Here is a 13,206-nt window from a genome sequence, read left to right on the forward strand (position 1 = left end):
GTTGCTATGGCGACACGTAAACTTAACGTTGCTAGGGAAACCAACCAAGCGTCAGGGGCGACCGTCAGCCGAGCAGTCGAGGCCGCAAAAGTCGCTTTATTACCGCTACTAAACCCAGAAGCGGCGGTTAACATACCATGTCGGAGAGCACGGGAGCGGTGTCCCAGGAGGTGAATCCGAAGGAGGAAGAAACCCTCCCGGGGCCCGACGCAGGAGAACCCGAGGTCCGGGAGGATGGCGGCCGGAAGGGTACGGCCAGAGAGGAGGGGCAGGTCGCCATTTTGACCGCAGGTGACGTCAACGTGACGGCAGAAACGCCTCCCATTTTCCGAACGTTCGACAAAAGTTGATAATTATGAGTAAATAACACTCAAACATCGCGGTTATAACACTAAATGTGACATTTGGTGCTTAAGTGTTCATGAAGTCACACGGCGTCACTTTTTTGGTTCTCCTTTTCCAGAAACGTCGCAGTTAAATGCTAACTTTAGCTCACTGCGGCTTAACCTGTTAGCTAGCTAGGAAAATCTAAAGGTGGAGGTATGCTCTGGAAAGGAGAGGAATGAAGGTTAGTCGCAGCAAGACAGAGTATATGTGTGTGAAATAGAGGAACCCCACTGGAACAGTGAGGCCACAAAAAGTGGACATCAAGAAGGTGGAGGATTTCAGGTACTTGGGGTTGACAGTCCAGAGCAGCAGACAGAGCGGAAAAGAGGTGAAAGGCAGGTCCAAGCAGGTTGGAATGGGTGGAGAAAAGTGTCAGGGATACTATGAAATAAAAGACTATCAGCCAGAATGAAAGGAAAGGTGTACAAGATGAGAGACCAGCGGACCAGCGATGCTGTATAGACTAGAAACAGCAACAATGATGAAAAGTCAGTAGGCAGAGCTCGAGGTCGCAAGGGTGAAGATGCTAAGATTCTCTTTGGGAGTGACCAGGATGGATAGGATCAGGAATGAGTCCATCAGAGGAACAACACATGTTAGATGTTTTGGAGAGAAGGTCAGAGAATCCAGACTGAGCTGGATCAGTTATGTGCAGAGGAGTGACAGTGAATATATTAATGGACGGATGCTTGAATTGGAGCTGCCAGGCAGCAGGTCTGGAGGAAGACCAAAGGGAATGTTTATGGACATTATGAGAGATAAGGATACTGAGAATGGGGTTAGATGAAGAAGGTTGTTGTGGCAGCTTCAACCATCAACAGACAGGGGAAACCCGAGCGTCTTTATCTCCACTAACAGTAAGAATAAGGGTGCACCCCCCCTTAACGAAAACTAACTGTGCAGGTTAGTATCATACATCAAACACGACATTTGTACCGCTATTCAACAAAGGAGTTCTCTAACACAGAGGCTCCTAACATTCATCATCACTCGCAAGGATTCTTGGGATTCACCGACCAGTCTCCCTGCCACACGTTACAGTATATCTATCTGGCTACAACAGGAACCTGCTATCTGAACAAACCGGGGAGTTGGTTTTCCCCCAAGCTGAGTTTACCAGAAAACCAACCTAAAACCTTACACATTCACCTGTGCTGTCTTTACGTCTTGCCTTGTTGTAAACATGATGTGTTGTCCTTCATTTCTTGAGATTGATTTCAGCTCAGGTTTTATTGACCTCTCCAGTCCCCGTTGCCTTGTGGAGTGTGATCGCTGAAAGGCTCAGAAGCTCAAAAAGAAGCTCAAAAGCTCTCGCTTCTCAGGCCATATATTCGCAGCAGTTCTAGAAAATGACTCACATTTGTACATTATGGATTAATTTGAATTTCAAATCATCACATATTTCACATCTGTCATTTGATTACGATTTCAAATGGTTACCTCTAATGGGGTCTGACGGAGATTCAACCTGGGATCCATCTAACTCCTGGATACCATCCACCGGTAATGAAAACGTCCCCATCTGGACCGAAAATTGTAGACCAGACGTTATGTTTACTGTCCAGATGTCCACCATGCCCAAGCCGGTCCATCCGAAACTACAGAAGAGTCCAGAGACACTCAGAAGCAGGAAACTACAGGTGAGATGAGATGAGATGAGATGAGATGAGATGAGATGAGATGAGATGAGATGAGATGAGATGAGATGAGATGAGAACAACTTTATTTATCCCGAAGGAAATTGTTGAGATGCGTTTCCAGCTCCCAGTAGTAAACTAGAGGTGATAATGTTCTGTCTGTTTCTTCTACTCCTCTTACAACTATTGTTTTCTTCTGTGTTTTTTTGGTTCGCACTCTGCAGAAGTGATCGAATTTCCTGCTCGACAAGTAAAATAATCAGACTTTAACTGTAACAAGTTTCCAAGGAGGAATTCTAGTGGTCACAGTCATCCAAAACAATGGTCCTGTTGTGGATCCCCAGATCAGGGGAGACCTTTGTTTCAGGATGTTGGTGATTGTTAACGTCCTCTCTGACTCACATACCCGTGTTTACTGTCCAGGTATCCCTCAGGTGGACCAGTCCAGATCCCTGGAGGAGCTTGGAGGCACTCAGAGACAGGAAGATGTGGGAAACTCCACAGCGACCGGTGAGATTTTCACAGTCCGCAATCAGAGAAGATGTGTGTTCCTCATCTGATAGAGGACATGCTGGAGTGACAGACTGTCTCTGGCTCCAGTGAAGGTGGTTCTGGTGCCCGAGGGTCATGTGATGACGTCGGCCTTCGCCATTGGCCTCAGAATCCAGGAGCTGAAGCGCCACCTGGCCGCGGACCTTAAGGTCCCGGTGGAGGTCCTGCAGGTCTCCCTGGACGGTACAGGTCCCTTCTCTCCTAAACCAAAACAGGGCAGACGGGTTCTAGAACCCGTCAGGTTTGACCAATCACTGGAGTGTTGACAGTGGAACTGATCACTGAACAACCTCAGTCATCCTCAGGAGTCATCCTGAAAGATCTAGAAGGAAACATCTATTAGTCTGGAGATATGAGGCAGGAAAAACTGAAAGATACAGAAAGTAGAGGAGCAAACATGAAATCAAGAAAATGTGTGTGTGTGTGTGTGTGTGTGTGTGTGTGTGTGTGTGTATCCAGGCCAGGAGGTGGAAGAGCAGCAGACCCTGATGGAGCTGGGCGTCCAGCCTCACAGCTCCACACCCATGGAGTTGAGGTCAACCGACCCTGACAGTCACCCACTTCGGGCTCCTCCGCCTCCGGAGCAGGACGACATGGCGGACGTGATCACGGTCCAAGTCCAGAACCGTACGTGCAGAGCCGCCATCTTGGAAAATGATCTATATGATGTGTGTGTGTGTGTGTGTGTGTGTGTGTGTGTGTGTGTGTGTGTGTGTGTGTGTGTGTGTGTGTGTGTGTGATTGTCCTCTTGGCTAGATCATTTGTGTCCCATCACCCCTTCCGACCCCGGCTCTCCTCTGCCACCCCTCCCCTCCTCCAGGAGAGGGGGAGCTGCAGGAGGTGGTGGTGGAGGTTGAGCGCTCCCCCCTCCAGAAACCTTTCCTGGGGGGGTTCAGGCACCGGCTGACGGGGACTGAGTTCCACCATGCTGCCGTTCAGACCAAACCTAAGAGGAGGCCTGACCGAGGAGTGAGCGTCTTCAACAGAGACACACAGGTGTGGAGCATGCACGCAGATGCACACACACACACACACACACACACACACACACACACACACACACAATAGCCGCTTGTTTAAATGAACTAAGGAGAAGCTGTATCCATAGACAGTTATCTGAGAAGTAAACTGCTAACTGGTCCCTCTAGTGGCTGGTACTAGAAGCGCAAGTATAGGATTAAGTTGAGATAGTACTTTATTGATCCCCAAAAGGGAAATTCATTTGTCACAGCAGCGCAACATTAACAACATTAATAAATATGGATATAAATACAGATAGAAGAGACATATAAATTGAAGAAACAAGTACAAACAACAACAGCAAAGATAAAAATCGATAGCAGAATGACAAGAATAAAAAATAGATAACAGAATGATAACAACAAGATAAAGATAGATAACAGATTGAGAACAAGCTCTTGATTTTAAAGAACCCACTCTTTAAGGGAGCAGTTGCACAACGCTCAGTCAATTAAATCAACCAATAGCAGCTCCAGATCACCTTTCACGATCATCGCAGTCATCAATCAATTCATGATCGCGCAGAGAAGATCAGTCACAGTGTTTGCACACGAAGCCAGCTGAAGTTACAGAAACAAATGAAAAAAAAAAAAAACTACATATCTTAAACACTGTTTGTGTCAGATGAAATGAGTCACTCACCTTCATCACCTCTTGATAACATGTCTGTGTTCCACATGGCTAACCCCTTCTTTCAGTGACTCACACTTTTAATGAAGGCTTGTCACACACACACACACACACACACAAACACATGCATACACACAAAAACAGCGATGCTGCAGTAATGAGCTGCTGGTTACTCGGCAGTGGTGTGATGAGATGACCTGTCACCAACATGGTGGCTCTTTGGTCCCTTCAACTCGGCATCCGCTCATTTGTCAAACACGCCAATGAGTAGGGAACTATTTTCACAACATGGAAAAATAGAAGGAATCTAAAAGGGTCAGAACTAAACCTAGACCTCGGGAGGTCTCACACACAAACACACACACGCATGTGCCGTGATCTTTGACCTCAGATCCTCATTCGGAGGCTGAAACATGTCAATTGAGAATTGTTTATTTTCAGTAGGGAGTGTGACCTTATAGCAGCAGGGTTCCATGTTCTGATCCAGTGATGAGCTGGATTTTCTGTGTGTTCTTCCCATGTTCTCCATCTTCCTCCCACAGTCCGAAAACAGTCAGCGAGTACATTGTTGCTCTGTATTGGCCGTAGGGTTGAATGAGCAGGTGACGGATTGGATGATTGACCGCTAACCCATCCAGGTTAAGCCCCGCATCCTTTCATTAGACTGACCCGTGATTGAAACCAGGTTAAGCCCCGCCCCTTCTGAGTCCCTTGTGATTGGCTCCAGGATGCACCCCTCTCCCCAGAGTCACCTATGATTGGGTTGAAGTTAAGCCCCGCCCCTCCTTTACTCAAGGTCATGTGATTGGCTCCCGGTAGTCAGAGGACCAGCGCATGGCAGATGTTTTGGAGAGAAGGTCAGAGAAGCCAGACTGAGATGGTTGAGTCATGTAAAGAGGAGGGATAGTGAATATATTGGTAGACAGATGCTGGAATCGGAGCTGCCAGGCAGGAGGTCTAGAGAAGGAGCCAAAGAGAAGATTTATGGGCGTAGTGAGAGAGGATATGAAGTTAGTTGGTGTGTGAGAGGAGGATACAGAGAACAGGGTTAGATGGAGAGGGTTGATTCGCTGTGGCGATTCATGAATGGAAAAGCCAAAAGGAAAAAGTCAGTGCTCCTCTGTGTTTGTGTTCCAGACGGTGCAGCTCCGGTCGCAGGTGCAGCAGTGCCGGGCCAGCGCCGCCACCCAGATGACGGGGATAGGCTGCTACGTCTCCTGCATCAACGACCGCTTGGTAGAGCCCGGAAGCTTCCTCACTGCCTCAGAGCACCACTGGAAGAGGCTCAGAGCTGTGAGTCCCCCCCCCCACCCCCGCCCCCCCACGTAAACTGAGGAGTTGGCATCGCCCACAGGGACCCGTTCTCTCCACTAGGCGATCTGCCTGCAAGCCCACATCCGCGGCTGGCTGAGCCGCCTGCGGGTGGAGCAGCTGAGGAGGGAACGAGACCGCCGTCTGGCCTGGCTGGACATGCAGGAGAGGAGGAGGCAGGAGGAGAAGGAGGAGCAGCTGAGGGCCCGCCGCTCCCGCTGGATGAACCCACGGAGGAGGGATGACTTCAATCTTCTGTACCACGCCCTGGAGAGTAGGTGCACCGCTTTGCAACCTTACCGCATCTCTGTCAACCGCCCAGGGGAGTGACGTCTCCTGCCCTGTTTCAGAGTGGAGGCGCGAAGAGGAGCAGAAGATCAACTCAAGCATGCGTGGAGCCCGGAGAAAGGCGGCACTGTGCGCGCTGCTGGAGCAGGAGCAGCAGCTGATCGCCACCATCGGCTGCCATCGCAGTGCCGCCTACAAAAACAACTACGACACCGCTGTCAGGAACTTTCTGGATAAGGTAATGAGCCGCCGTCTGCTGCAGCACCACCTACACGCCAGTTCAGATGGAGGTAAACATGGCTGTGTGTGTGTGTGTGTCAGTGTGCGGCCCCCCACCGATGGCGGGCGGCGGACGGCCGGCCCATTGAGATGGACACCCAGCAGACTCTCAGGGCAGGACAGCTGAGGGACCTGTACCACCAGGTGGCATTGTTCTCCATCAGCAAGGAGGAGAGGCTGGCAATCCTGAAGAACCTCAAACACACCGTGTCAGTGGTGTGTGCGTGCACATACACACACACACACACACACACACACACACACACAAGTGTTACGGGCTGTTTCTGAGGCGGGCAATGTGATTCGTGTGGGGGTGGGGCAGGAGCAGGTCTGTCCGCTGGGCCGGGACATCATGGAGCTGGTGGACCGGGAGCTGGACCTGATGAGCAGAGACATTGCGGCCTCCAAGCTGCTGGGCCTGAGGAGGAGGCTGGCAGGCCTCTTCCTCCAGCTGGTTCGGACACCGTCCTTCAACCCTGAAGTGGGCAAGCTGCTGAAGGTGCCTACCTCCAACCCCCAACCCCAGAAAAAGTACAAAGCGAAATCAGAAGTGAAATTCAAAATCATAACCTTTATTGAAACTGGAAATGGACGAGAGAGTGGACGAGTGCTGCCATGTCCCTCTGACCTTGAACACAATGCTCTGACTTTTCCTTAGACAGTAACATCTCCTCCGGTTCTACATCCTCCTCCACTGTCATGTACTCCTCCTCCTCCACCACCACCACCTCTATTTCCTTCACCTCCTCTTCCTCCTCCACCACCACCTCTATTTCCTTCACCTCCTCTTCCTCCTCCACCACCACCTCTATTTCCCTCACCTTGTCTTCCTCCTCCACCACCACCTCTATTTCCTTCACCTTGTCTTTCTCCTCCTCCACCACCTCTATTTCCTTCACCTCCTCCACTTCTACTTCCTCCTCCACTCCCTCCCCCTCCGTTTCCTCTGCCGCTACCTCCTCCTCCTCCTCCACCACCATAATGTACTCCTACACAACCACCTCCACTGCTACTTCCTCCCCCACCACTTTCATGATCTCCACCTCCATGATCTCCATCAAAACGCAGTCCACCACCCCCACCTCCTCCACCATAATCTACTCCACCACAATCAACTCCATCTCCTCCGCCTCTACTTCCTCCTCCACTGTAATGCATTCCACCACCTCCATGTCCTCCACCACCACCTCCATGTCCTCCTCCTCCTCCTCCACCACCACCACCTCCATGTCCTCCTCCTCCTCCTCCACCACCACCACCTCCATGTCCTCCTCCTCCTCCTCCACCACCACCACCTCCATGTCCTCCACCACCACGTCCTCCTCCCCCTCCTCCTCCTCCACCACCTCCATGTCCTCCACCACCACCTCCATGTCCTCCTCCTCCTCCTCCACCACCACCACCTCCATGTCCTCCTCCTCCTCCACCACCACCACCTCCCCCACCACCAACTCCATATCCTCCACCTCCCCCACCTCCTCCTCCACCATAATGTGCTCCACCACCTCCACTTCTACTTCTTCCTCCACCACTTCCACCCTGAGCCTCTCTCCTCCTCCTCATCTTCCTGGAAAATAAGAGGAACCATGTCTGAGGTTCGGTTTCAGGTTCTACAGAAGAGAGAGAAGAGCTTCTCCTCCCCCAGCATCTCCTCCTGCTGCCGCTCCTCACCGTTCTGCCGGTCGTTGCAGGTTCCTCAGAACCCCGCGGAGCTGAAGAGCAACATGTTCCAGTGCCGCGGCTGCAGCCGTTACCTGTGCTGGTCCGACTTCGGCGTGTCGGCGGGCGCCGTGGGGACGGGCCGCTGCCGGGTCTGCGTGCGCCTGGACAACATCGCCCGTTCCCGTGACGACCTCACCTCCTACAAGAACATGCTGAGAAGACTGCGGGTGGAGGAGCAGAAGCTCAGCCGCAACAACAAGATCCCCTTCCTGCTGCAGGTGGCGCTCCGCTCCCCGCCGCCCCCCCGCCGGCCAGGCGTCCTTACGCTCGCCCTCACTGCTCCTTTGCGCCTCCTGCAGGTGGAGGACCTGCAGTACCTGGTGGACGTGGTCTGGGCGGCGCGCTCGGTCCACAACACCTGCAGCGACCTTTACAGCCTGGACTTCCTGCGCTGGGAGCACCGCCGGGACTGGAGCCCCTGGAACTGCATCCTGCTGTCCAGGGACGAGGTCCCGGCCCATCTGGGGGTGGAGAACGTGGAACAGGTGTGTCCCGAGGGGAGAAGGACTCCTAGGGGCGGAGCCTAACGCCGCCTCTGTCTCCACCCAGGTGTACGAGGCCACCTTCATCCACGCTATCCACCAGAAACATCTCAAGGCCCGGCGACACTTTGGCCAGATCCTCTCTACTGCCGCCGCCATCCTGGACCCCCCGCCTGACGCCGCAATAGACGAGAGCGATGCCGATGAGCCGACGCCCCCCGACCAATAGGGGGCGCTCTTTCCCCTCCCGCCTGGTAGGAAAACAGGTGGGGCTGGAGAGAGCTGTCCGTCCGATTTAGCGCTGATTCTCTTTCTGTCTTTGTGATCCAGGTGGACGTGGACAGGGTCACCCGACCTCACCTCCAACCCTCTGCCGCACACGAGGGGAACCCCTCCGTAGAACAAACCCCCAGAACCCGGCTTGATTTGGATCCCCAAATCCAGAAGAACAGGTGGCAGTCGAAGCAGTCCGGTGACGTCACGGCTACCCCTCCAAATGCGCTCTGCTGGCCGAACATGGAACTGACACTGAGGTCGGAGAAAGAATAAAGGGGAAAAAAATCAGGAATAAAGGTAGATTAAAATGAACATAAAATGGAAAACAAGGATATTGATAAATTCATACATCTATATATTAATATACATTAATGATTATGGCTCTGGGCAGTCAGGGGGGAAACACCGCTCCCTGGCGGCGGCCGCCGTAACCGCAGCCTCCGGGGCGAACGGCTCGTCACAATAATAAAAAATCTTTAAAGCTTAGAAAAAATGAATTCATAATTTACTATACAGTTACTATTTTTACTATGCCAAATATGACAGTGATGATAACATGCCTTGAGCGCGTAAATGACGCATTTTCATTTTATTCAAGTGCGTTTTACCTCCCGCAAGGTCCCGCCGTTGTTCTCCGGTTGTCCCGAGGGGAACTTGCGGGTAAATAAAGTTTGGGTTTGCGGTTCAAAGGGCTCCCCTGTCAGAGATCGTCTCTGCCAGAGGTGTACCTCACTTTGTGGCGCGATAGGTCCACAAAAGATATCGATGACTGAGAAGCAATTGGATGTGCCTGGCAGTCAAATAGTGTGCGTAATGCAGCCATGTTGGGGAGGCGCAGTTGTTTGGATGGCCTGGAACAACCTGTTTGACCTCCAGGTTACATTTGGTGTGTGTGGTACTAGCGTCCAGGTCTGGATTGTCTCACACACACACCTACCTTGGGTTTCAAACAGTTAAAACGCCCATAATGATCTCGTGGGAACAAGATAGCACCCACCCGTCGCAGCGGTTCAAATCAAATGTTTGTTTTTTAGCTTTATGCGTTCAGACAGCAAAGTCCGCTCCCGGATCCGAGTCAGAGTGACGCCTCATTTCGCAACGGTACTTCCGTCTTCCGGTCGAGGCCACGAGTTGCACACCTGCAGAACGAAGCCCCGCCCCCCCGCCCCACCCCCGGCAGTAACGGTTGAAGCCCCGCCCCCTGCCCCGCCCCCTCCACCGGAGCGTCTCAGTCCTCCGGCTCGCAGCTCCAGAGCGGCGGCGGCGGCGCGGAGCGGAGCCGCGAACGCCACGTCGACTAGAACAAACAAACAAACTCCTTTCGGGGGGGAGAGAACCGGACCCCCATCCCCTACCGGCACTATGCTGGACCCGTCCTCCAGCGAGGACACCGGCGGGGAGTCGGACCTCGAAGTTGCCCCGGAGCCACCGAGAAAGGCGGCCGGCCGCGGCGCGCACAGCCGCCTGCGGCTGCAGCAGCCGCAGCCCGGCGCACCTGCGGGCTCCACCGCCGCCGCCTCCGCCTCCTCCTCCGCCTCCTCCTCCTCTTCTTCTTCCTCCGCCGGAAAAAGTGCGAAAGACGCCACAGGTGAAGAGGAGCACCAGGAGGCGGAGGAGGATCGGAAGATGAAGCTGCAGATCTACGTGTTCGTCCTGCGGTGCGTCGCCTACCCGTTCAGCGCCAAGCAGCCCACCGACATGGCCCGGCGGCAGCAGAAGGTCAGTCCGCGGGGGGGCCTGGGGCGGGAAGTTCTCGTTACTTCGTTACTTTTGACTTTGGGTTCAGAAAAAAAAAATAAAACCGACGCCGAACGTTGCCCCGTGCAGACTTCTTGCATGTCACCCCGTCCGGTGCCCTCCATCCGGGTAAATTGTCACCCGAAAAGCGGTGATTCGCCCAAAGTGATCGAAATCCCGAGCTAATTCGGCGCGGCGGTGCGTTCAGGGACCCAGCGGCGAAGTCTGCGACACCTGTGCGCGGACAGTGAAAGCCACACTTGCACACGCGTGGCGCCTGAAGTCACAGATTGGGGGTTTATTTCTCCAGCAGAAACATCAGGACACACACACACACACCATGTATTTCAGTCGTTTTTGTTCAGGCATCTGGATGATGGTTCAAATCCGGCAGGGGTGGCGACCTATCACCTCTGGAAAGTCAGTCTCAATGGAGGAATGGATCCAGATCCAGACTGGTTCTAGAACCCGATCGATGAGGGATCAATATCTTGGACTGTCCATGCCCCCCCCCCCCCCCCCCCCCCCCATGGGAGTTTGATTGACAGGTCAAAGGCTGCAGGTTCTTGAGGTTTGGGGGTTCTGATAACAAGGGAAGGTTGTTTTTGTTATTCTTTCGGTGGCTCTGGGTTCTCCAGGATGCTGCTCATCAGTTCTGGTTCCGGCGTTGATCCGTTTCCTCCTCTGTGCCCCAGGAGTGTTTTGTGATGCAGTGTGTGTCCACACACACATAAACACACACTCATGTACGCACACAGATGGTTTTCCGTTTTCCCGAAAGCCTGCGGTGTCTGGGGGCGGAGTTAATGAGCCGTCGTCCCCGTGGGCGTCTGTTGATGATGTCACACCTCAGGGTTCCACTGAAACAGCTGTGTGTGTGTGTCTGTGTGTGTGTGTGTGCGCGCGCATAAATGCGGCCCTCCCTTACTTAAATCCTGTGTTTTTTCAAGTTTTATGCTAATTTGTGTTTTTTGTTCCAATGAAATTCAAAATATTGACGAGCAAGGGGATGGGGTTTAACTGGATGGGCCAGCTGTCAATCATCCAACCGTTCGCCCCCTCATTGAGAGGAAGACGGTGAACCTGCAGAGAACCTGCAGGTATGAACTATCTGATGATTCTTCGGCTGTGAGTCAGAACCTTCTCGTTGCAGAACATGGAACATGAGCAGAACCTTCTCCTCTGTCCGGGTCAGGATGAGAGTCAACCGTTCGGAGGTCACATGACTCCCCCTTCCTGACCAACCAGGAAGAACTGATGCGACCGTCATTGACTTCATACCAATGATTTTCAGTTATTACTTTTGATCAATTACTTTACATCAATGACTTTTGATCAATGACTCTGTTAATACTTTCAACGATGACTTTGGACGGATGATTTTAGTCATCACTTTTGATCAATTATTTTCAATTCAATACTTTCAAATGAAGGAAAAGTCATACTGTTAGAACTCACTTGAAAACCATGAAAATTACATGTGAAAATCTTGAAAAGTCACTTAAAAGCCTGGAAATGTATTTTTTAAAAATGTTGAAAAACCTGGAAATGTATCTTGAAAAATCTTTCAAAATTCCTGAAAAAGCCATTAAAAATTTTGGATTTTTCCTTTTGAAAATTCTGAAAAGTCACTTAAGAATCTGTACATTCATTTTTACAAATGTTGAGTTTCCGATAAGAAATCTGGAAATTCATTTAAAAACACCGTGGAAAGTACCTTCAAAAGTACCTTCCCTCAAAAAATCTGGAAGAGAATCTTCAAAACCATGAGAATTCCTTAAAGGAACCTGGAAATTAAAAAAAAAAAAAAAAATCTTGAAAATCTGGAAATTTTTTCAAAAAAACCTGGAAAATTCCCTTTAAAAATTAGGAAAGTCTCTTGGTAATCCAAAAAAATTGCCTGAAAAGACCTGGAAATGTATCTCTAAAATCCTGAAAATCCATTTTCAAAAACCTAGAAATTCCCTTGGAAAGCCCTGACATGAGAAGAGATTGCCTTTTTAAAAAGCCATCAGCATCATCTGATGCACGAGGAGCCCTTCTGTATCCTCATTAGGTACCTCAGGGTCACAGGTGTTTCGCCCCTTAACATGTACACCTCTCCTGAGAGGGGCTGATTTAGCCTGCGTTTGCAGAGGGGTCCCAGCTGCAACTTCTTAACAACCACAGCCACTCATTTCCTCAGGGTCCAGACCAAACTTAATGCACATTAGAATACAGACATTTGGCCAAAGCAATTTACAGTGGAGATGCTGGGGATTGAATCCAGGACCTCATACATGTGAAGCATGCGTTCTACCACTGAGCTACACCTTCAATGCGAAAGTAGCACCATGAAGTCGTGCGGAATCCTCGAGAGCCAACCTCGAAGGGGAATAAGGTTGCGCGCCATCCTTTGGTGTTGGTACTTGGCCTTCCTGGGATAGTCTTTCTTCCCAGGGCACTTTTAATTGGGCCAAGATGATGGTCATTGCACTGGTGAAGTAAAGGATCATGTCTGGTTGGAGCGGGGTTATGACCACCTCCTGCAGAAGACCAAGCTCTCCTTGAGGTCTGCATGCAGCTCCCAGTCAGACGCTTGATGAATGATGAACGGTGACTTGCTTGCCGTCTTTGCTTTGAGAGCCTTGCTACCTTCTGTCTGGAAGGTAATACTTCTGGGCGGTGGCTAATATTTATTGGCCTTGACTCAGTCTCTGTGAGGACCTTGCCGTGCCTCCATCTGTGGTGTCCATCTGTAAGTTATTTGGAGTGGGCCAAGAGGTTGGCCACAGTGTGTAGCAGAAATCTCAGCTTGCCCTGGTCCTGAAGAGCTCTCTCCAAGACAGCAACTGCTCCATGGCCTCATCGCACTGCATCCAGCGGACCTGAGAGGCTAGCCCTAC

The 13,206-nt window shown here is 51.5% G+C and overlaps 2 protein-coding genes across 8 annotated transcripts in view; both read left to right on the forward strand.

Moving 5' to 3' along the window:
* Positions 1 to 137: 137 nt before the first annotated feature.
* Positions 138 to 8,835, forward strand: iqub (IQ motif and ubiquitin domain containing). Its single transcript, XM_086148925.1, has 13 exons — positions 138 to 291; positions 2,448 to 2,534; positions 2,625 to 2,759; positions 3,036 to 3,203; positions 3,397 to 3,572; positions 5,364 to 5,519; positions 5,601 to 5,811; positions 5,888 to 6,063; positions 6,147 to 6,320; positions 6,427 to 6,603; positions 7,796 to 8,044; positions 8,126 to 8,311; positions 8,376 to 8,835. Exons 1-13 carry the CDS (start codon positions 138 to 140, stop codon positions 8,535 to 8,537), a joined length of 2,211 nt encoding a protein of 736 aa, XP_086005051.1. The 3' UTR covers positions 8,538 to 8,835.
* Positions 8,836 to 9,844: 1,009 nt separating this feature from the next.
* The window catches only part of cadps2 (Ca++-dependent secretion activator 2), a 78,812-nt gene continuing 75,450 nt past the window's right edge, over positions 9,845 to 13,206 (forward strand). For all 7 annotated transcript variants that reach the window (XM_086149316.1, XM_086149319.1, XM_086149317.1 and 4 more), the window contains exon 1: positions 9,845 to 10,303. In XM_086149316.1, the coding sequence (XP_086005442.1) occupies positions 9,947 to 10,303 (357 nt within the window). In that variant the 5' untranslated portion in view covers positions 9,845 to 9,946. The remainder of the gene's footprint in view (positions 10,304 to 13,206) is intronic.

The sequence above is a fragment of the Fistularia commersonii genome, chromosome 7 (genome assembly GCF_037954325.1).
Source record: "Fistularia commersonii isolate RoL2024-O1a breed Wild chromosome 7, RoL_Fcom_v1.0, whole genome shotgun sequence".
NCBI classification, from domain to species: domain Eukaryota; kingdom Metazoa; phylum Chordata; class Actinopteri; order Syngnathiformes; family Fistulariidae; genus Fistularia; species Fistularia commersonii.